The sequence below is a fragment of the Amphiura filiformis genome, chromosome 20 (genome assembly GCF_039555335.1).
Source record: "Amphiura filiformis chromosome 20, Afil_fr2py, whole genome shotgun sequence".
NCBI lineage: Eukaryota > Metazoa > Echinodermata > Ophiuroidea > Amphilepidida > Amphiuridae > Amphiura > Amphiura filiformis.
This window is the reverse complement of record NC_092647.1, coordinates 55192344-55216042: the sequence shown is the minus strand read 5'-3', so window position 1 is coordinate 55216042 and position 23699 is coordinate 55192344. Positions and strand designations below refer to the sequence as shown.

General features: G+C 35.8%; 2 protein-coding genes across 6 annotated transcripts in view; one reads left to right on the top strand and one right to left on the bottom strand.

Moving 5' to 3' along the window:
- LOC140142036 (myc box-dependent-interacting protein 1-like) overlaps positions 1–20236 on the bottom strand; it is a 62783-nt gene extending 42547 nt beyond the window's left edge. For all 5 annotated transcript variants that reach the window (XM_072163942.1, XM_072163944.1, XM_072163943.1 and 2 more), the window contains exon 1: positions 20036–20236. In XM_072163942.1, coding sequence (XP_072020043.1) covers positions 20036–20185 — 150 coding nt within the window. In that variant the 5' untranslated portion in view covers positions 20186–20236. The remainder of the gene's footprint in view (positions 1–20035) is intronic.
- On the top strand, positions 9986–13402 carry LOC140142047 (uncharacterized). Its single transcript, XM_072163971.1, has 4 exons — positions 9986–10197; positions 10924–11568; positions 11758–11844; positions 12061–13402. Exons 2-4 carry the CDS (start codon positions 11488–11490, stop codon positions 12298–12300), a joined length of 408 nt encoding a protein of 135 aa, XP_072020072.1. The 5' UTR covers positions 9986–10197; positions 10924–11487; the 3' UTR covers positions 12301–13402.
- Positions 20237–23699: the final 3463 nt, after the last annotated feature.

Here is a 23699-nt window from a genome sequence, read left to right as displayed (position 1 = left end):
TACTTAAAAATACAAAATTTATTTTATAAATTAACAACACTGTCAAAATTCTTTTTCCACAAAATCACTGCAATGTTGACTACAGTTTGTTTACTCTGAAGTACAAAGTGACAACGTGCGCACATACAGTGCGCAGTGCTGCATCTCTGCTACAAGTCTGTGTGCCTTCAAAGTCGGTACAATGTGTGCGTTCGCGTCAGTACTTTATACTTCAGAGTGGATTGACTGTAGTGATCACCACCAACCCCCTCCTCCTTTAGCACCATCCCTGAACACTCTTGACACTAAAATTAGCCTTACAAGTGTGAACTTGATTGTTCTACTAACTTTTAGTGTATCAAAAAAACACATTACGAATGACTGAATATTTTATCATTTATTCCATTTCCTTGTTGGGTCAATCCAAAGGAATTCAGGGGTAAATGAACAACTGTAAAAGTGGAAATTTTCACACAATTAATTTTTTGCGCTTTACCAATTTTGAACTGTTTCCCTTATTTTTAAATTTGCGATTCTAGGTTTCCTTACATCGACCTATACACAAAAGGAATATATTCGCGCGTCGTTATTTTGTAGCATGAAAATTTCCAAATTTTCAGTATTATTACTCTAATTTGCACGAATTGTCATCATATTGTCACAGATTGCATGTCATATTCAAACACTGGGAACAAGCTGGGGATTTTCAATGCAAGGTGACTGCATCTGTAATTGGCAATATCAATTTATCATGCTAAGTAAATAATGATTATTAGTGTTAATTGAATTGTTAAGTGGACTAAAGTAGTGTCCTTCAAGTACTTAATCAAATTAATCTGTTATTTGATTGACAATTTAATATGCAATCCTGTGTAAGATTATTCACATTTTATGGTTACATTTGTACAACAGTAATCAAGAATATTTGACAATGACAGTTAATTCAGAAGGGTGTGGGGGTGTGGAGGGGGATTTGTTTTCCCCACCTCTATGGCCCATTTTCTGGGTTTTTTCACACCAAACAGGACTTTTGCTAATATGTGACTCCTCGCCACAACTGAGCCCGGATGTCGCCAATCATCATTTTTGAGATATTCAACCAAAATATTCTGCTTGAAATTAGCTTTAAAATGATGTATATCATGTCTATAGTACTTGACATTTAAGTAGTGAAAAATCAATAAAACAGTCAATAAATCCTTTCTTTCCTATTGTTTATTGTTAAGTTCGATGGAGCATATCTCAATAGTGGCACTGGCGACATCCGGGCTCAGTTGTGGCGAGGAGTCACATATGTGTTATCCCCAGTTGTCAAACTTTCACAGCATATACAACTGGGGACCTAAAGGGGTAAGGTTAAGGTAGGTGGGAAAAAACCCTGCTATACAGCTCATTCTCTTCCAAAACAATTCTAAACCTATCAGATTTTAGAATTCAAAATTCTACCTCGGCAGAGTATTTTTGATTCAGATCTATGGAAGTTTTTCTGAAGTTTGAAACTGCATGAGTTTTAAGATTTTTAAAGTCTTAACTTCAAGAGCCATTCATGTGCAGAGTACAAATATTTAGTGAAATCTATATTTCATACTTTAGGAAACCGATCTAGTTTCACAATACCTCATCATTACTGTACTACTCTACAATATGGGTATTCATGAACAGTACACAATGTCTGTGCATTAACAACATCCTGTATGTTGAAATTGAACACTAAGTTTTCATATTTTCTGAAAGAATTAAATTAGCATCCAACTAAAAAATATTTCATATTTAAGGAAACCCTGTAATTTTATATACCTACTCCTGGTTAAAAAAATCTTCACCTTGCATGTACAGAACTGAAAACAAAGCAAAACTTCAAATTATGATTTGCTTTAGCCTTTTATATCTGTAATTTCTGTACAGGATAGCCTTTTCATGTTGTAGCAGATACATCAATCAAGAAACAATCACTGGATCGTACAAATCATAGCAGCGAACAACTAACAATCATTAACAAAATGCACAGAGAGACTTGTGATTGAGTTGCTTTAAGTTCAACTGGTAATGATTTGATGTCCACTACATGCAGCGGTGGTTAGATCCAGGATTTGACGTATGGGGATCAAATTTAAATTGTTTCTTCTCTTTGCTCCTCGTCTTTCTCTTCATCCTTCCATTCCCTTTCCTTTTGTTTTGTTGTTGAACTTTCCCCATCTTTTTTTTTTTATTTTTGGAAATTTATCTGAGGGGGGGGGGTATGCATCAAAATTGCTCCAATGCAGATCCACCCCTCACATGTAAACTGTATGCTATTGCTAGCAAACGATCCGTCTAGAGGCAAAATAGCTGGTGGTGATGGTGGGAAATTTTTTTTAACTGGAAGTAGTTTCACATTAACTCATAATACTGTATGAGAGAACATATATTGAACGGACAGAAGCAAACCACAATTGCCTGCATTACCAACATCCTGGCCACTAAAATAACAATGATAAACTGTTGGAAATATAATTTTTTTAAATAAATTTTAGAGCTCTTATTAATATCTGATGAAGTACTGCAATTATAATATTTTTAGTAAGTAAGTACGTGTATACATTATATTTCTGTACCTAGACAGAAATTCCATTTACAATTTACATTCACAGTGAAACTACTCAATTCTTTAAACAAGCTCAAAAGAATATGTGCCCATTTACTCTCATATTTAATCTTCCGCATATATTTCAAACACAAGACAATGTAGTCTGTAGTACAGTAAGTTCCCACTCTGTTCAACTTTTTGTAACTTGATCAGCCTACCCATTTCATAATTATTTCCTATTTACAGGCCAAACTCAAACACACACACACACAAAACCCTGCACAAATGGCAAACAAGTGAAACTGACAACTGAAGTGAAAGTTAAATGAAATTTGCTTTGCCATTGTTTTCTCTTTTCTCTTTATCACATTTTCAGATTTGACAGCTCGTTTTTGCAACCCTAACACTAACTCTATTATGTTTCCATGGCTGTGTAATGTGTATACATACAGAATTGTCAATTAACCTAGTTTTAACTTAGGCACAAATCTTACAGTGGACTTTCCGAGATCTGTCCAAGACCAACAAAAATCTGCAAATATTTCTGAAATTACTTCAAATGGTTGATAAATAAGAATACCTTTTAACAATTTTTATTTCAGAAATATCAACAAACTGAAAGGTTACGTCCCATCTTTGAGATCAGGCCCCATATCTGGTTTGCATATAACATTCCTTATAACTGGGCATTTATAGGAATTAGCCTATGTTTTGTCTCTTTTGACATGAAATGCATTTCTAGCTTATTCATTGTAAGGGTTAGTTATTACAGGCATGAGAATATATAATGAAAAAAAAGGAAAATTCTGAAAAAAGTGCAAAATATATGGCAAAAACCCTCAAAATGGATTAAAAGAAATAAAAACGCAGAAATTTCGGCAAAATATAAAGGAATTCCTTAAAAATCCTCATCCCTGTTATTACCTTCGTAAGTATTCTAAACATGCCCAAAACACGACATGAGTTGGAAATAGAGCTACAATGTAGGGAGTGACGGAAAGTGCCTTTAAAAACAAATCTTTGAAGGCAAGGCGTCAATGAACATGAGGAAGTAACTGGTCAAAACGACAGGAAACTCTTCGCCAGCTCTAACTAATGACAACCAGCAACCCTCTGGCTCATTATACAAGACAAAAACATCATCAAATGTGTGTGAACACAGGGCTCAACCTGAGGTTGGCATTCACACATGTCGTTATTTAGGTTGACATTACACGCTTGAACCAGTTAGCGTTGTAAAGTATTCATTTTATACTAATTACCTACAGGTACCGTATCCCATCCAGATTTCCTCTGAACGTGCTACATACATGTACAGGTGCACTTTACTTGGACATGCATTAAAATTAGGCTATTTCAGTTGAAATCCATATGCCCCCTATGAAAGATGTGACTATTATCTTCCACACAGGGAGTGTGAATTTCAAATGGAGTTACCCTGAATGAGTGATTCCATTTGAAATATACACCCACTGTGTGGGAGATTATTGAGATTTAAGTCATGTCTTCCATAGGGGGTGTAAGGATTTCAACTGGAATAGCCCTATATAGTTATATTTTAATTTAGAGTTCTGCCAGGTGATTAAGAGCTCTATAAAAAGACAATTAGGATGCCCTAATTTTTCCCCAGACATCCTGGACAAGACCAGTAGAATACAGTAAAGGTCAGCTTCATTTAACAATTTAAAGTTTTGGGCTGCAAGCAAATTGGGGGTTACTAGTCATGGGTCAGATTGAACCAGGATGCAGCTATATATGAGTGGGTAACCACAATCCTTGCCCTATTTTGTTCTGTGTTTTGTTTGTGTTTCTTTTCAATATATTTGTCTTGCAGGGGTTTCCCTTTTAATTCATATTACCGTATTCGTTCCAATAAGCGCCCGTGCCCCAATAAGCGCCCACCCAGGAAATTTCCAATTTGCTAAAGGGTACCATCAATGTTGAAGTGACAGATAGACGTCGATACAGTGAAATAGCTGGAGGACTTCAAGTCCTGTGTAAACTTGCAATACATTTTCTACATCAGAAAAGCTACTAGAACCTCTCAGGACCCTTTTATAACATACGTAAATTTGTCTCTAATCAACACCCCTTACGAAAAATTAGGTAAACCAGGTAAAAAATAAGCGCCCACCCAAAATGACTTTGTTAAGCGCCCTGGGCGCATATTGGAATGAATGCGGTACATTCCACAGGCTCAGAAGAGGCCAAAACAGATAACCCTATCGAAAATTAAAATGAAACGTCATCACTTTGTCTAAATTACACATTAATATACTTATTATTTATCACATGACTAAAAAAATTATAACATATTACATAAATGTCCACATCTCATTCATTATTTTATCAATATTTTAATTAAAAAAGACACACAAGCACCATTAAAGTAACTCTTTCAACAAAACCCCCTTTTAATTTTATCGTAAATTTTTACATTTTACAGTAAAGTAGGTCAATATCACAGGGTGAGAGGATATGATGATGTCATCGCAAAAGTACATTGCTATACTTGAAGGGAAAAGTTTCTGGCAAAAATCATATGTAATTGTAAGCCTATACAGTGATGTACATGATACATACATTGTAGTATGTACAGTGTATGTACATTGCTGAAAATCAATTTTGCCAACTCAAATGGTGAATTGACCGCAAAGAGCAGAAATATGGGATTTAAATTTAGGAAAAAAATATTTATTATCAACAAAAATGTTGACACTATCAAGCAAAACAAGGACAATGGGACCATGGGCTGAGTAACAGTTCCAATCCTTGTTTCAGTATAAACAGCTATACAGAATTAGAGTAGTATGACTCAAATCACAAGTATTTCACATTAAGGACAGAGTAATGGGAGAGAACATGGTCCTTTTCCAACTTCATTATTTCTATTTAAGTGCAAAGTATATAAAACAATACATTTTTGGAAAGGAAATGATTCAAGGAATCTTATGGTTTTAAAAACAAATATGTTCAGTATTTGAACAAATCACAAAAATGTCCTTTTTTATCCCAATTTTTTAGTGACAACATACAAAAAAATCAGTTTCAATGCATGCAAAAACTGTATCTGGTGCATTGTCTTAATTTGCATCTTTTTGCACTAATGAATCCCATCAACAAAAATGCCCTCTTCTGGGAAAATATTAGCTTGTACCGTAACCACTCGGGTATAAGCCCACCCCCTAGATGGCAGATTTCACTTCAAAAATGGGGGTGGGCTTATAACCGGGGAATTTAAAAATAAGAACAATCATCCCCCAATTGTATATATGCCCAATGTACCAGTAATTTCCTTCATCTATGTCAATTTCTTAAAATTGTAAGTGTGGAATGTTAATCATCAACTGATATTTTTTTATATTTGTTCTTAAATATGAGAGCAAAGCATTGATTTGATTTAAGAACTTGGCCAAAATTTAGTACTGGGCTTATACCTGAGTGCACCCTTGTTCCCAGAATGTTTTGAAAAATAGGGGGTGGGCTTATCGCCGAAGGTGGGCTTATACCCGGGTGGTTACGGTACTTAAAAAGAAGGTCCAAATGGTCGCATGTCATAAGCTGGGTACAATTTCCATTACATGGTCAAAAATGACAAAAAATGTATTTTTTGATACATGTATGTTGTATAAATTAACAATCTCTAATAATTAACACCATTTTTAACCTTAACACATGCTTATTTTTTTAGATAATGCTTAATTACTAATTAATAAATCTCAATTTTCAAATGCGTTTTTCTCAAATTGGACGTCAATTACAAAAATGACAGTAATTTTATTTTTTATGCAAGAATGTCATTAGATTTGGAGGATATGATCTCAATACATCAATGCTTCAAATGAACTATTTAAAATAATTGTACGTATATGTTAATTACATTGTGAAGGTCAATGACCTTTTTACGAGTAATTAGCAAGATGGTTATTCTATTATTGAGGAAATGAATATCAAGAAGAGAAATGTACATAGCATATTGCTAAAAATACTGAAATTCAACTAGGATTTCATTTAAAAATGAAAGAAATGGAACATATAACCCTTTAAGGTGGTACTACACACCTTGATAAATTTGTGACTATTTTTGCATTTTTCTCAAAAAATAATATCACACTGGTAACAAAAGTCATGTATATTATAGGGGTACAAGGAATCCAGTTACTATACTGGAATTTCAGTGACTCAAGACAAGCGATACATTATTTATGATAAGAAAAGAGGTATCACTAAAATGTACCTCATTTCTTAACATATATATTGAACCCCTTGTCTTGAATCACTGAATTTTCAGTGAAGTAATTGGATTCCTTGCCCCTATATAACTTTTTTTACTAGTGTGTAGTTACTTTTTGAGGAAAAGGGGTTGTAGTACCACCTTAAGTAGTCAGTAATTGTTTTAGTTGTACAAATTCAACATTCAAAGCTGTCAATACATCATACCCTCAAAAAAAAAAAAAAAGTAACCAGTAGTTTTGACATGCTGACATGTGAGTTTTCACATAGGCCCTATTGCACACTCCCGCATCCGCCTGCTCCACATCCGCCTGCTCCTCCACCCCTGGCATTTTTCCTTTCAACTGATGTGATTTTTTTACTAAATAATGTATAATTATATGCTTCAGTAGACTGAAAGAGTATAAAATTAGGCTTAAAATGAGGTATCAACCACTGCTGTAGGATATGGGGTTACGGAAAGCCAATCAAATTTGTATCGCAATTTTCAGAAAAGTGTAATCCCTCCACCCTTTTAGCATACCCAACTTCTGACATGCGACCAAATACAAAGATTTTAAAACAAAGGGACCACTTACATGTTAAAAATCATCAAAATAGCCCGAAAGAGTCTAAAATGTATTGACCCGCTAAATTATTGTGGAAAAGGGTCCACATATTGGACAATCTGCACACCCCAGGGTCGGATCCAGGAATTTTCAATAGAGGGGGCGCCGAGCCACTGCCGCAGCACTCACACGAAGTCTGGCACCTGTGCAAAAATACACAAAGTCGGGCGCCGCTGTGCAAATAATAGGGGGCGTGTGCCGGATGCGGCCCCTTTTAAATCCGCCCATGCACCCTGCCCTGGCGATATATGAAATCAATTCTGAAGACAACGGGACCTACCCATAAGACTTGCTTGATCCCTTGATATTGAAACCAGCCATGGTAGGTCAACCACAAAGGATCCCAAAATAGCTTTCACCACATCCATCCGTTCTTTTTCTGAAATAACTCACTGACAAATATGATTTGAAAGTTCCCAATGAAATTTCAACAGATTTAGGTTCTAAACAAGGAAATGTGCTGACATATCACCCACATATCATTCACCTCATCATCCTCAACACCAGAAATTTGATATTATTTGAGGTGTCAAATAGACCTACACAGTTTTCATCGTCATTGTAAAGAGAGTTAAATCTTTTATATCCCAGTAAAACCTTGTCAGAATCATTTGATTAATTTCCGCTAATAAACTGTTGTGCAAACATATCAAATACTTATGAATTTGATAATCAAATTGGTTTTATGAGAATCTGTGTGGATTTCAAACAGATTACAGGTAGACCCAAAGGGAATCAACTTCCCCATGTTCACTAGTAATATTGGTAGCATCTGTTGTGAATTATGTGTACAACATTTCCAGTACAGTGACTAGGCCAATTAAATCAAAACAAAAGCATTGACAGTGCTGCAGCCTCCCTAGTCTTCTGTTGTCCACTTGTCGGTTGTACATACCCTAGCTATTACATTTAAAAATACATCAAACAGATTTGTATTAATTTGTGCACAATTGATAGATTTTGAGATCTTTTCAGTGACCATACTGATTGATATTCCTTGTTTGCTAGCTCAGCAAGTGGACTACTGACTTTCAATTGTTGTTAAAATGCTTAAAGGCCCATTCAGTAATTTGCTCATCCGGACGATCGTAAAAATTATCAAAATTCATATTTTGGTACCTTTGTTATTGTCATAGATGTGCTAACATAGCCTGCGAGTGGTTCAGCCGAAAGCCGTGTATTTAAGACAAAATAAGACATTTTACACGAATCTGTAATTTAGATATTGACAGTATCTAAATTAGCTACATATGTATTTGAATGGGGATTCAACTTCGTCAGTACTGCTGTTTTCCTTGTTTTTTGCCAAATTTGTCATTTCATAAATACCAAATGACAATTTGAATGACATATCCTTCACTTTTAAGCAATTCATAAACAATTTTAATTTTTTTTACAATTGCACTGGGATCACTGAATGGGTCTTTAACACTGGCGTCTAAGGTAATGCTTTTTGGTTATCTTGGACACCCTGAATCAAAAGACAATGGCAATTTAAAAAAAAAAATTTTTTTTTTAGAGTGTGCAATTCTTGGTGGCACATGACATTGTATGCTTATATATTAGTCTAGAATTACAAAATATATACCTGACATTTATTAGTCTAGAATTACAAAATATATACCTGACCAACTTCCTTCATGCCTACAATTATTAACCACTTAGTTACAATTTACATAGTGATAAAAAGCCACATAATATGCCAAGTGACATCTGGCAAAAAAAAAATTCCGCAGTCCAGAAAAGTACCATATGTTATTTATCTTTGATCACCAAATCACCATCATTTATTCATTCATTATTACCATACACATTTTCATATAATCATTTAGATTGTCATATTTCTAAAATGTCGTGCTACACACTGTACATGTATTTGGGGAGGCTATTGATTGTGAAATGGTGGTGAAATATATTCGTAAATTTTAACCTGATCATGTGCTAACAAATTCATTGATACGGTCATATGCAGAATCTTGTTAGCTCTTATTTACAACATTTGCTACAAAAGTTTTAAATTTAGAAAGATTGATACCAGTATTGAGCCTGATCAGTTAAGGGTTAGCATGGTTGAGAAAAAATAAATTTTGTTTTCTTATGATGAAACCTATCTTATATTTTTGGCACACATCTGCAGTTTATGGAACAAAAAAAAAAAAAAAAATCTGAAAGTGGTTGCGTTGATTTGGAACACACCATTTTGTTCGTAGGGGTCCAGAACACACCGTCACGGACGGACATTTGCTTAATTTTTTATGGTATGGTAATATAAAACTTGTTATAATTTTTTTGATGTTTGGAGTGTGTTAATGTATAGTTTCAATATTATTTCTTTAAAATATCAACAAAAATTGGAAAATTTTAACTCTCAATTAAACATACTACACGCGTGTTTGTATTTTGATGCTGTGCTGTCCGTCGTGACGAGAAAAATAAGCGAAAAGTTTTTAAATCCCCACTTAGTAATATTTAGAAAAACAAACCTGCTGAACTATCTCACCAGTACCTAGTCATCACTGACCAAGGTTGAAACCAAATAAAAAAATACATCCATCTTAATATAATCTCACAATATATGTATGTCACGGACGGACAACAAATTTGTCACGGACGGACATTTTCAAGCGTGCCATGGTCCTGCCACCCCTCTCAATAGTGGACAAACCCATATGCAAATGAGGAAGTTTCACATTGAGCTGAGCTTGTGTGCAGTGAAGCACAAACCCTTCTAGCATGTTCAGTCTTTCTGCCTGCAGCCATTGCCAGAAGCACATGGTGGATATGGAGACATTCTAAAAGCCAAAAAAAAAGGTTTGTTGTTTATATTACTTCGCAAGATAGACCTATTTATTTAATTCCTGCTGTGAGGAATCTCTGCTTGAAACTCATTCTAAATGTTGGAAAGTAATAAATCATCATTAACAATTAAGGTGAAGGCAATGATGATGATTATTATTTGATAATAGGCCTAATTATATGTATGATAATGAAATAATAATAATAATAATTGTTAATAAAATAATGAATAGAAATAATCATCAATAAGGCCCTTTGCAGTTGTTTCTTAACTAGTAAATTCCTGTTAACATTGCCCTTCCAAATTACAAAATGATTGTTTTTATATTTATTTTGGACTTTCTCCTTTAAAATGACTTTCAATTACTTCTATTTGCCATTTTCTGACTTTATATCAACAATAATGATGGAGAAAAAAAGAGCACAACTCCACCCTTAACTTATTTGTAAAATAAAATAGGCCCCTACATTGTTGTGAAATAATTATAAATGCCCGCTTTAGTGAAAATGAGTTGATAATTGGTTGTAATAATTAAAACTTAATAAAGAAAAATAATAGATTTAATTTAATATTATAATTTAAAGTCACCTTGTCCCTTTTTGAAACCTTTTACAAGAAACTAAAAATTAAGTGTGAAGGGCCTAATTGGTACTAGGCCTACACTAGCATTGAACATAAAATACGATATATTTAAAAGTCTAAGTCATGAATGATGATTTTTTTTTAAAAATTTTCTTCAGATTAATTCAACCAAAAGATCAGAAAACTCGACAGAAGGAGTATTATAGACGGCATCATGCAAGATTGACGAGTAAAGATCGTTACCGGAAAAAATCTAAGCGAATCGATATGAAAAGAAACAATCCAGAGCTTTGGGAAGAGTGTAAAAAGAAAGATGCTGCTCGAAAGCGAGAAGTTAGAGCCAAGGCTAAGCGTCTGCAGAAAGATAACACTGCACAAACTGACGAGCAGGCCACCAATAATCCGCAGTTGAAGAGGCTGGATCGGGATCAACTCCTCCCAGTTCCTATGCACATAAACCTTCACTGGTCAGAAGTTTAAAAAGAGCTTCACTTGCCCTCCCAAAAAGCCCACGGAAAAAAGCAGTTGTGTTAAAGAAGTTAGTGTATGACCTCAGTCCTGGAAAAAAGAAATATGTTTTGGGAAGCCCTTGTGCAGAGAAAAGGGCACGTAAGTTGACACCAGGAACCAGTGGCAGTGCAGTGACCAATGATGATGACGATTCAGATAGTGATAGTGATACAGGGAGAAACAGTGAAAATGGAGAAGACAGTGACACAGCCATGGATGACACAGAGACCAGTGAAGTGGAAGAAAACAGTGATAGTGACAGAGACAATGATGATGATGATGATGATGACAAAGTAAGTTTAAAAACATCTTAAAAATGCAACCATTAACAATTAACAATTAACAATTCATCAATCATTCATTATCATCGAATAAAAATAATAAAATGAAATAAAAATGAATTAAAATACAATAATAAAATAAAAATCAACCAGTATAAGAACTTTTTATATTATTTTGTCCAATTTTTCATTCATTTACAGACTGAGAACACATGCAGACCAGTTTGTGGGGACTTTGTTGCTGTCATCCTAGTTGGCAAGAAGCAGAAAAAACTCTATGTAGCCCAGGTAAATACTATAACTCTCTGTTCTGATTTATCCATTGTTATTTTCCTGCTGGCAGTTTTATTTGTAAATAAGAAGTGAATCTTATGAGACAGATTTCATCATGTGCCAAAACTTCAGACAAAATTTAGCAGAATCTTGCTTTCAAAATCAATTTAGACCCTTAATTCATAGTAAACATTTTAATTGATGAGCTCTGTGTTGCTGATCTCTCATCAGGTTACAGACATCACTCCGCTACCAGAAGACTTTGAAGAATGTGTCCAACTGAAGTACATGGAAGCTGTAAACAATGATGGCATGGTATACAGATGGGCACGGGATGATGACTACTCAAGGGAACCATTACCCAGCATCATAGCTGTGCTGGACCCTCCTACAGCTGTTCAAGGATCAGCAACCAGAGAAACATTTACTTTCAACATGAAAGCAGTACTTGAGAAATTCAAGCAAACATAAACTTTGTTCAGTTCAGTTTGTCCATTTAGCAGTGTTGCATTATATGTTACATAAACTTGAACTGGACCACACGCGTCAAAGAGTTCTGTAAATAGTTTTGAAGGATTTTCTTGCATGTAGGACTTCAGCTATAGTTGTGTTTTATAAACTGTTGTGTGCAAAATACCTTTTAAGGTATTGTAAAAGTTTAAAAACTTTTACATGCACAATATATTTTGAAAGTTTCCTCAAATTGAACTATAAGGGAGTCAAAATTGAATTTTGAGAAGTTTCAACTGAGAAATATTTGCATTTCATTAATCAGAAAATCATACTTTTCTACAATGGGCTCTTAAATGAGCATTGGCATTCAAAGATTGATTAAAAAGGTACATTGTAGCACAGTGATTGACAGTAAGTATGATATAAAGCATTATTAAAGAGTTTATTAGATGTTAAAACCTATGTTGAATAAGAATAATTGGTAGGAAGGTCAACAATCTTTCTCAATTGTTCATTTAGACTCACTTGTCCGTCCATGACAAAAAGATGTCCGTCCGTGACAAAGTTAGTTTTTGCCCTGTAAACTAAGTATTCTAAGGATTTTTCAAAAATCATTCCCAGGGTGAGATGAAGGTACTAGGTGGTCTTCTATTAATAAAAAAAAAGTTCATGAATTTTGAAGTTGCCTCTCTTGTTAGCTTTGGGTGTCCGTCCGTGACGTTGAAAAATGTCCGTCCGTGACATTTTTTATTTACGTCGATAATCAAAAATAAAGAATGTAAGAAAACTTTTTCTATCTGGCATGCAAGCCACTTTACATAGTCACATTATGTACAGGAGTAGAATTGTAAATCTGCAAAGCGACGGATAGAAATCATAAAAGAGTGGAGAAAAGTGGAAACTTGCAAATTTATCTATGTCCGTCCGTGACGCGGACATAATGGTGATTCTATTTTTAGTAACAAACGATGGCAACCCAATTTTATGAACAAATGGCCAAGTCTACAATACTCTTCAATATGAAACACCAATATGTCATGTAAATTCATGCAAATATTTTTTACAGCCTTTCAATCTATCAAAGTCTGGAAAATGTCCGTCCATGACAAACTGATCAGGCTCTATTTGAATCAAAACAATCAACAGGGCTCCTCTTTTTTAGTAACAATCAGTATTTGAGCCAAAATGGTATAGACTATGTCTAGACCTATAGACATTGAAATGGTCTAATTGACTGTATACGTACATGTGCATGGTAACGGAACGGGCTACAATGTAAAATGTACAGCCTGGTATTATGATGTTTATTTTCAATGGGCTACAGAAGTCATGTAATGGGCCCATAAGCCCATAATCAGCTGGCTTGTAAAATCAATTCTATTACCCCACGACCCATTCGTCGAAATCGCGCACTGTGATTTGTTGAAACGCGTCACGTGACAGCCCATTAATTAGCGATAAAGTGTCAAGGGCAACAAACTTTATGTTCTTCTATCATCACAGCGCACAGCAGAGCGCACAGCACACCTGCTTATGTAGGGGAGAATGGAATGTCAGGGGTGTGTTATTGTGTATGCATACCTGCTTATAGGGGAGAATGGAATGTTAGGTTGTGTTATTGGAATGTGCATACGCTTTGGCTGCGCGTATTCGCTCCACCTTGAGGTAAACAACTTGAAATATTTGGGCAAAAAATTTGATATTTTCTCTTTAAATCACACTATTTTGTGGTAATAGAATAGAAATAAAGGGTGCAGCATTATCCTTTACAAAATAATCGTCCTCGGCAGTAAAACGTTTAAATAATGGGTTCGGCCTGCGCCTCACCCATTATTTACATTTTTACTGCCTCGGACACATTATTTTTGTGTAAAGGATCATGCATTACCCTTTATTTCTTAAATAATGTTTTCATATATTTGATCAGTTTTCCTGCAGCAAGTTTTTACATGTTTTGAGTTGGGTATCAATGTCAGTTGAGAGAGGGAATCAATCACATTTTTTTTGTTCCAGCACTTGAAAATACTTTTGGTCCGGAACACATCAATATCCTATCCATGCCATGACAGCTTGCTGCCATTTCATAATTAAAAAATTAAGAATTCATAAAAATGCCAGCTCCAATTATTACGTGGGGCTTGGCCTAATGTTATCTGTTGAACATTAATGTTACCCGTTATCCCAAATCATAATGCTGCAAACCATCAACACATGTACAAATTGATCTGATTTCCAAATGAGGAACAAGTTTCACTGTCTATGATTAGGCCTGTTATGATGTCTAATTCAACACTTCATCAGGGGGAAAAATACGACAATTGACATGTGTCAAAACTTGTAATGAGATTAAAATGCTGAAAAAAGTCGATAGATAAGCTTAAAATCACGCCGATATGAGTTATGATTGTCGACTTCCGGTGTAAACATACTTCCTGGTTCGTTCTACTTCGGGTTCGGGTCAACTTCGGAGGTCATTTTTGACTTTCCGATGACAACATGATCGTACAGTAAGCTTATTCGGACAAAATAGCATATAAATTTAATTCTTTTTTCTTTTTTATACGTGTCGTAAAGTTTATTTTGACATGTCAGATTTAGGGTCATATCGACGATAATACGACACAGACAACAGTCGATAACAGGCCCGTCTATGATGACTATTTTCAACAACTTCCTACATACATTTGTACAGACGGAAACTATTGGTAATCCGTGCTGAATCCACTTTTATAATAGCAAATACGCGAACGCAAGTTAAAGGAAGCATGCATGGCATACGTGTGAGCGTGTAAGATCCATGTCTGGAATACAAGCTTGCATGTTAAATTCATTATTTTCACGGCTAAACATTGCCTTTTCATTCTGTAGTTTTATTATTGATATCAACAGAGATATCACTGATCTTGAATAATGAGTGGCAAACATAACTGACATTCCTCATGTTAGAGTCATGTGAATTATATGATCTTTAGCTAGCTTTCATTGTTGAAAGGGATTCAATCATGTTCACTTTCACTACTGTTCATCACTGTTTTAACAACTCGCGTCCGGTGCATCTGCATGGTTTACTTTGCCCGGGCAGCTAACCTCACAGACACATCATTGAAAAAAACGATGAACAATGTTGAAACATGATTGAATCCCGACCCCAAGTACAACATTGTACTGGTACTGTGGCACAGCGTCATCATCCCTATATCTTCGTGTCAAAAATTGCCGTGATAGTACGGCGAATCCTCTTGTTTTTAAAAAGCTACGCATGGCGATTTTGTTCGAGATAGGCCGAGCGACTCAGGCTAAGCATACCATTTACGCAATATGAGATACCATAGAGCCTGCCGCAGAGTTTCTATTCTACGATTTGCGCATGATCAGTACCACATATGGTGTTGCCATTATAGAAAATTTGATTTGTTGTCAGGTAAAATGCAGGTTTTGTTTCCAATACACTAACTCGAAATGCAATACACTAATTAGCGGGGCCTTGCTGTTTGCTGTGGATATATTTTACTGCATTTTATAAGTTAAGATTTTGAAATCAAAAGTCAAAATTGTGATATATTCAACTGTTTGAGAAATGAATTATATAAAGGAACTTGTGTAAGATCCAGGTGCTGTATCTATAATACAATGTACATTATCGACACACTATACCACTTTCTTTATCTGCGTCAATAATAGAATATTGATTTCAATCGAATTGAATACATGTCTCCATTTTGAGTTTGTACTACACCACTGAGCGATCTAGCGATCGATTTCTAGCCAATCAGATAGGCCTCCTTTTCTTGCGCTGGTTAAATACCAATCGCCTCGTCGCTCACCAACGGAGTATTAAGTTTATATTTATAACACTGGGTGTCGACACTGTGTGTGGTACATGTATGTTATGACTTGTTGTTTTTAGTTTCTAAGCATTTCCATCATTCACATGATCAAATTTCAAAATGCAGGTCAGATTCATAGCTAAGGCTCCTGCTAAGGTGTGACTATAGGACTCAATTTTTTATTGTTGGACGCACTGTTCAGCAAGCGAAATTCAAATCACAATAAAGCTAGTTTAAGCTAATGAAATAAAATGTCTAAATCTCCATAGCGCATAAATTAATTAGTAACGTAGACTTGTAGACCAAGTAACAAGTTAGCATTATTGACTTTATTTTGCGACAAACTGATATGGGATGCAATACCAGCGATCAGGAGCCCTGTAAAAATCCATTGCCTGTTGCCCAACACATCAACATACGTACAAACGCAAAAACATTTTGGAAACGCACATTTTCCAACTAGGCTTTTCAGTTACGATTGTGTCTGATCGGACGTAGAGCTTTTGATGGCTAGCAGAAGGCCTGAAGCCCTGGATTCATCATTCAAACTAGGTAGATTCCTGGGCATGCTGGGCCTGCACCTGGAGATGATATTCTGGATCTGGTTGAACGGATACTTGCTACAGAGTGTCTGGTGCTTGGGTGAAGCCCAGTCAGGACCGCGACACTCCGGCACTTGTTGGAAGACATCTAGTACAGCAGACAGTACATGTACAATGTGATTCTCTCATTTATAATTAGGATTACGTCATTGTCAGAGCTTGTTTATTTGTTCATTAGAATGATTGACAGCGGTGGGCGGACTTATACTCTAAAAATGTGATTCTCTAATAAATTATAGGTCACTAGGTCAATTCGGACCGTCTCTTCCTCAGATCTCTATATGTAGGACTCTATGGTATCTTCTCATTACACGATCGTAGTAAGACTTGGCCGGTGACGACGCTTGCGAATTGCATGTCTTCAACTGCTGTATAGCATGGTATAGGCAGTTTGTACAGAGTGTCGCTTCTCTATCTTTTTTTCTCGGGCCCAGTGTTAGTGCAGTTGCAGTCTGTTCATGCTTTTCTTATCTGCACAGACAACCTTTACATTGTACAAGTAGGCCTACACGCTACACAGTGTCTATATTAATTTTATAGGTATCCCAGTAATAGGCTTCCCCCACAAGTTTAATTTGTAGGTCATAATTCAGCAAAGTTATGAGCAAAATAAGCTGGCCTAAATTGTCCGAAATTTGGTAACCCAATTTACCCAACACTGTTAATAACTTCCAACATGTGTATGTACAATGTATGTGTAACTTTATGTACAAAAGCAGGGTTTATTCACCATGCAGTACATCTACATGTACATGTAGGTATAAAAGGTGAATTTTAAATTTGTCATCAAACCAGATCATTTTTTTTACCTTTTCAATATGGACATCACAAAAATAAATTTTATGTTTGGGACAAGTGAAGTATAGACAACATCTTTATCATGCCTCTTCCCCATGTTGTCCCTTTCACTATCTTCTACTTTTAATTTTCTATGTAAAATATGTATTGTGTTTGGGTCAATTTGGCTGACTGACTCGCTAATGTAGTACGGTAACTAAGGTTTGCCTTTTAATATGGAGGGTCATTTTTTTAATATACAAAAATGCGCTTGTATTTCATGAAAGATGGTGACCGGTACTGGTAACTTACCGTATGACTAGGATCAAGGCTCCCGCTGGACGCGAAAACAAATTTCATCAACCCGTTGCGTCCAGTCGGACGCAAGTTGATTCAGCCCAAAAATGAGTGAAATCTTATAAGCTTACCAAATTGGTGTTTGCAATGATTCTATTTCGTAACTTCATCATCATAAAAATCATGAAAATTTCTAAACCTCCATCGTGCATAAATTAATATATTGTAACACTTCCGGGTCACATGTCAACCAGTCAACGAATGAAAATTCTTACGGCAGCGAGACGTGATAAGCTTTTGCTCAAACACGCGAGCAAAACTACAACTTTCTAAACTATTGTACATTGTCAGCAAGTTTGCATTCACGTAATTTGTTATTGACAATAATATTTACATTTTCCGGAATCTGAAAGGAAATAGTCAAATATTTGCATCAAACTGGGATGTAATCTGATGCAATACCGGCAATCAGGGCTTTGTAAAATTGTATTGTATTAACATGTACGGACGCACAAAAATGTTGTGGGACGCGCATTTCCCGACCAGGTTTTACAGTTGTGCAAGGCTCTCGCACAGTTGTGCGAGAGCCTTGACTAGGATAGGATTAGACACAGACTTTTGCATTTTTTCCCCATATATCATGATTATGATTCAGGTTCTGGGGTCAAATTTTACATATTCAGTGTATTGTCATTTCCTCATTCAGACCTAGCGGAAGTCCCAGCATCACCCATAAACAATGTCATGTGACGTCATAAATCATAATCAATGAATGAAATATTTGATATTTCATGAATTAACTGTTGAACTTAAAGCCATAATGTACGATTTCCGTCAAATTTTGATTTTATTATTCTTTATTCAAAATGTTGAAATTATATTAATTAGTAATAACTGACGGTAAGGGTTGCTGTCCATTTTAGGTTGAAATAACAAGGTAAAGTGAAAGAAACCCCACTGGTTATTTTGGCTATTTAAAACACAGTTCTATGGGAGGACATATTATCATAATTTTTAAATTATGATAATATGTTGAACTTTGCTCTGTTGACCTACAAAGACAACAAATTTGGCTGATTCCATTTAGGTGCAAGTTAGGACATGTGTAAACATTATAAATATGCAAAAAATCAGGTTTGAAAAAATTAACCAATTTCATATTATAAGATTGTACATTATGGCTTTAAGGGTGTACTACACCCCTGTCCAATTTTGTGCCTATTATTGCATTTTTCTCAAAAATTATAGCGCATTGGTGACAAGTACTATATGTATATTATAGGGGCCAAGGACTACAACTACTGCACTGGAAATTTTATTTCAGCACAGACATCAGTTGTGGAGTTACAGTTAAAAATGAGGGAAAACCAATATTTGATCAATAAATCAATAACTACTTGCCTTGACATGCTGAATTTTCAGTGCAGTAGTTGCAGTCTTATGCTGGTTTCATACTACCCTGCCGCTTGCCGCTGAGCGGCGTGGCGCACACGCATTGCAGACAAACGGACACAATAAAGGCTTGTCATTGGTTGAACGCCTACCGCTTGCCGCAGCGTGCAAGCGGCAGGAAAGTATGCTGGAGGCTTAAGCCCCTATAATATACATATCTTACTTGTCACCAATGCACTGTAATTTGTGAGAAAAATGCAAAAAAGGGCACAAAATTGGCCAGGGGTGTAGTACCCCTTAAGGCATGAAGGCTGTCAATCATGTCATATGCCTAGTCTGGCTCTAGTGTAAAGCATTTTTATTTTAGAGCCAGAGTTCTCATCATGCATGACATAAGTTTGAATAAAATTATGTGATACCGGTAACTAACACATCCCATGATCCATGCCCATGATCATGATGTTGCACAGCAGGCACAGCTTTTTATTTTTATTTATACTTTTTGCAAAAGGGGAAAAGTAAATCATAGTAATAATTTATTTACTGCTTTAACACTAACCATGTACCTTACCTATGTAAAAAAAGAAATGGACACGAATTATGCGGAAGTGAAAGTTGTAAAACGGGTACAGGCCGGGTTAGAGGTTTCGTAAAACGTAAGCTTACGTTTCCTCCTTCATCTCTTCATGCATAGTAAATGAATGGGACGATTTGGGATGGGCATCTAATCGTTCAAAACAAACCTGTTTTAAACCCTTTAAATCCCAATATATACCTTCAAACTTGGCATACACATTCTTGACAAATACAGCTTTGCCATCAATACAACATATAGGCCTAATTTGATTACGATCTTACTTTTTCCGTAGCTCTTTGGAGGAACTTCACGGATGTTCTACCGATGCTACTGTCCGCCATTTTGAACACTGCCCTCGCGTGGCGGCGAGAGGCGTGGTTATTTCTCAGGTTGTTCAAGTTTGGCACAGACATGTTAGCTATTCCATTCATTGGTTTACACTGTACACTGAAATATACTGCAGATATGTTTTCCCTTAGACAGTTGACACACCACTGCCTTACTCAAACTGATCTCATCATTTTCATTAAAGTGATTTTCCCGTTTGGTGGGCGTTACCAATATGTGGCGGTAATGTAATTTTGATCAGAGCTGATCAGGCTGAGTGGAAAGTTAATTAGTAACGTCCTTTTTCTGTAGAATAAAAAAATTGCAGAGAGAAAATTTTCATCCACTCTGAGCTGGGGCACTCTGGTTATAGTTTTGCTTCTCAAACGTTTGAGAATAATACTGGAGAAAATAAATTTTGTTAAAATAAGACCTTATTAAATAAATCCTTAAAAAGTTTCAGAAAGAATGATTTTTCCTTGAAGTTACTGATTAAAGTTACCATAGTACCAAAACATTATTGAAGTTAGCTAAAAGTGTTTGAAGTTAGCGAAAACAATTGAAGTTAGGCCTAGGCCTATAGCAAAAACTGATTGAATTTAACAAAAACAATTGAAGTTTGCGAAAACTGATTGAAGTTTGCACAAACTGATTGAAGTTTGCAAAAACTGATTGAAGTTTGAAAAAACTGATTGAAGTTTGCAAAAATTGAAGTTTGCAAAAACTGATTGAAGTTTGTAAAAACTGATTGAAGTTTGCAAAACTGATTGAAGTTTGCAAAAACTGATTGAAGTTAATTTGCAAAAACCTGATTGAAGTTTGCAAAAACCTGATTGAAGTTTTCATGTCGTACACCGTATACAACAAATGTATAATTTTGGTGATCAGTGTGGTCTTGACGTTGCTTTGCTATAAACTCAACTCCCAAAAGAAAAGTTCAACCCTTAAAACCAGTGGCCCAAAAGACCCCCCCCCCCCCTAGTGTAAAATTGAAAATCATGGCGGGCCCGTTAAGCGCAAAAGGGGCAAGTGTAAAATTGACAATTTTGAAATTGGCCTGGCTAACACCGGGGCTAACACAAAATTTCACCTTAATTTTCGGCTACAATAGTGTACATTGTCTTGAAAACTTTTTCCGCTTCGCCCATTTTAAAAATTATCATTATAACACATAGTGTTAAATAGAGACAGTAGAGAGGGCAAAATGAGGCCCAACACCACTATTTTTGTCTTTCCCCTCAAAGATGGTTCTCCTTTTTTGGTTAAAGGTATAGCCTATGCACTTGCTTTCCCCTCGGCCTTGGAATCCAATTTGCAAACCTCAAGTCAATGTCTAGATCAATAATGCGAACGTATAATATAGCGAGCAGGAAATTTTGCATGATTTGAACATTTCCTTACTATTTTATAAGCGTTTTATTTAAAAGTGACCCATTATTATGTGTAATATAATCTCTATTAGGGGAAATTGTCTAAAGTTGATAAAAATAGTCAAAAGTGACAAGAATCTCGCAAATGTGCTAAATTGTGCTAAACTGCGCAAAGTATAACGTTGTCATTCGATTTTGCCTATTTTTTTGAAATTTTGTGCAACTTTGCATTAACGTCGAGCAACTTCGCGCAATTTTTTAAAACTTTATGAAAGCTTTAGGCCTACACCATGTACACAGGCCTGGGCAACGTTGCAAAATGTTTAGGCAACTTTGTGTAACTTGGGTCTATTTTGACCATTATGGTCAACTTTGGGGAATTTCCCTTATTAAGATGGAGCCTTCTTTACCCCCTTTCGATCTGCCAAAAATTGCAATATTCATGACTACATATATTGTCCACACTGTCTTAAATTTTCCGATTAAATATTCAATCAAAAGTTCAATCTTTACAAATCGTTTCGACTGAATATTGAGTCGAATGATTTTTCAATCTTTTTAATCAAAAGGTGTGCTTCTCAATCTTTTTAGCAATTGAAGTTATACGGACAAATCTTTTCCGATCTAATAATCAGTTAAAAGGATTTGTTACTGTTTTTCAATCTTTTGCCGACCGGAGTTAGATACAAATGTTTCCCAATTGGAAAAAATAGCTTGATTCCTTGGTATCGTCAACCGTTGGGACCAAAATATTTCAATCGGTCAATTCAAAAGAGCAGAGTGTTACTTTAACCATACGTTTTATTTAGAAGAGAAGGAAATGACAATAATTTGTGCGTGACTTGGAACTGCAATTTATCAAAAAATGTGCCAATCATGTATCTGGGTTTTTCTTGAACAAAATTAAATAAGGATTTCAAATATTGTTGGCGCTTATTTTACAAAAGGTGTATTGCGTGTATATTTGGCCGGATTTTGGATTTGGTAAAACATTGAACAAATTAAATCGCAAAGTTGTCAGCCTAAAACCATTCAAGTATTTCTCTCGTCCAAAGTATTAAAAAAGGTATAGTTAACTACATACGACGTACCGTTCTTGTAAGCAAACGTTCAAAGATCAAATTTTAGGGCGCAACGGGATAAAAAAAAACCGAGTCAACATGATCAGACTGGTTTTATTGTTCGAGTAACACTAGTAGGCCCTAATATTGATCAAAATAGAGCAAAATTCAGAAATAAATTTGAGAGACCAACAGCTAATAGGCCTACTAGCACATTATTTCGCCTTAGTCTTAAAACAATCTGCAGATAATAATTATGGTATAAACTGTAAGCTGATTTTCTGACGTCCGGAAATATCTGACGCGTGTACTTGCTATTGAAAGAGCGCCATCGGAAAAGATAATGCGAAAGCATAAAATCGGTCAAGAACATCCGTTGGAGGATTTTGGAGAAGTGAGAAGTCCCGGAATGGCCGGGATACTTAGCTATACTTGTTCCTGAGCCAGTCCTGAGCTGAAGTGGGCCAAACATTTTTTAAAGGAAAATAAAGTCATTTTTTGATTACCAGAAGAAGAAAACTGCAGGAAAAACAGACCCTTCATATTGGTGCTGCTCAATGCCATATGGGCAAGGGGGAATATGGAGCCATAGGCTGATCATGGGTGCTGTCCATCTGCGCTTTGGGTGGGAGGGGATGAGTAGGCCTGCCTCTGAACGTGTAATGCAATGCATATAGGGCCAGTACGAAAGGTAATTTAAACTCCTCCTCGCTATAAGCATTTAAAACAAATAAACAAATAATGGCATAGCAGTGCAGTGTTTGTTGATAGGCCTATCGCTAATGCTCTAATGACAATATTTTATCTCCATGGAATACCTTTGTCGACTACAAAAGAGAATAAATTGGCTTTAAAACTTTGATCTTCACCACAGCCCTATTATCAATGTGTTTGCCAATCACTTTTTGCCAACCATTATACCTTGCTCTTTTAGCTTCAACCGGAACATGATGATGTGGACCTCGGGCAAATTAAAAACTGCAACAAATTGACTATTTGTGCATGAGAGATTGATTGACATGCATAATTATTAGGGTTCCGAGGCAAGTCACAAAACGTTGCCCTGGTCAATTTGAACTTGCCTATTTTATCCCGTATTTTATTCAGTGACATATTTGACACGGGGCATCATGATGAGGATAATTCGGACATCCCGATGGCATGGTCACTTGTCAAATCGGGTTTGG

Coding starts and splice junctions, on each gene's coding strand:
- LOC140142047 (XM_072163971.1), top strand. CDS start 11,488: ATGGATGACACAGAGACCAGTGAAGTGGAAGAAAACAGTGATAGTGAC. Junction 11,569..11,757: donor ATGATGATGATGATGACAAA/GTAAGTTTAAAA, acceptor ATTCATTTACAG/ACTGAGAACACATGCAGACC. Junction 11,845..12,060: donor AAAAACTCTATGTAGCCCAG/GTAAATACTATA, acceptor ATCTCTCATCAG/GTTACAGACATCACTCCGCT.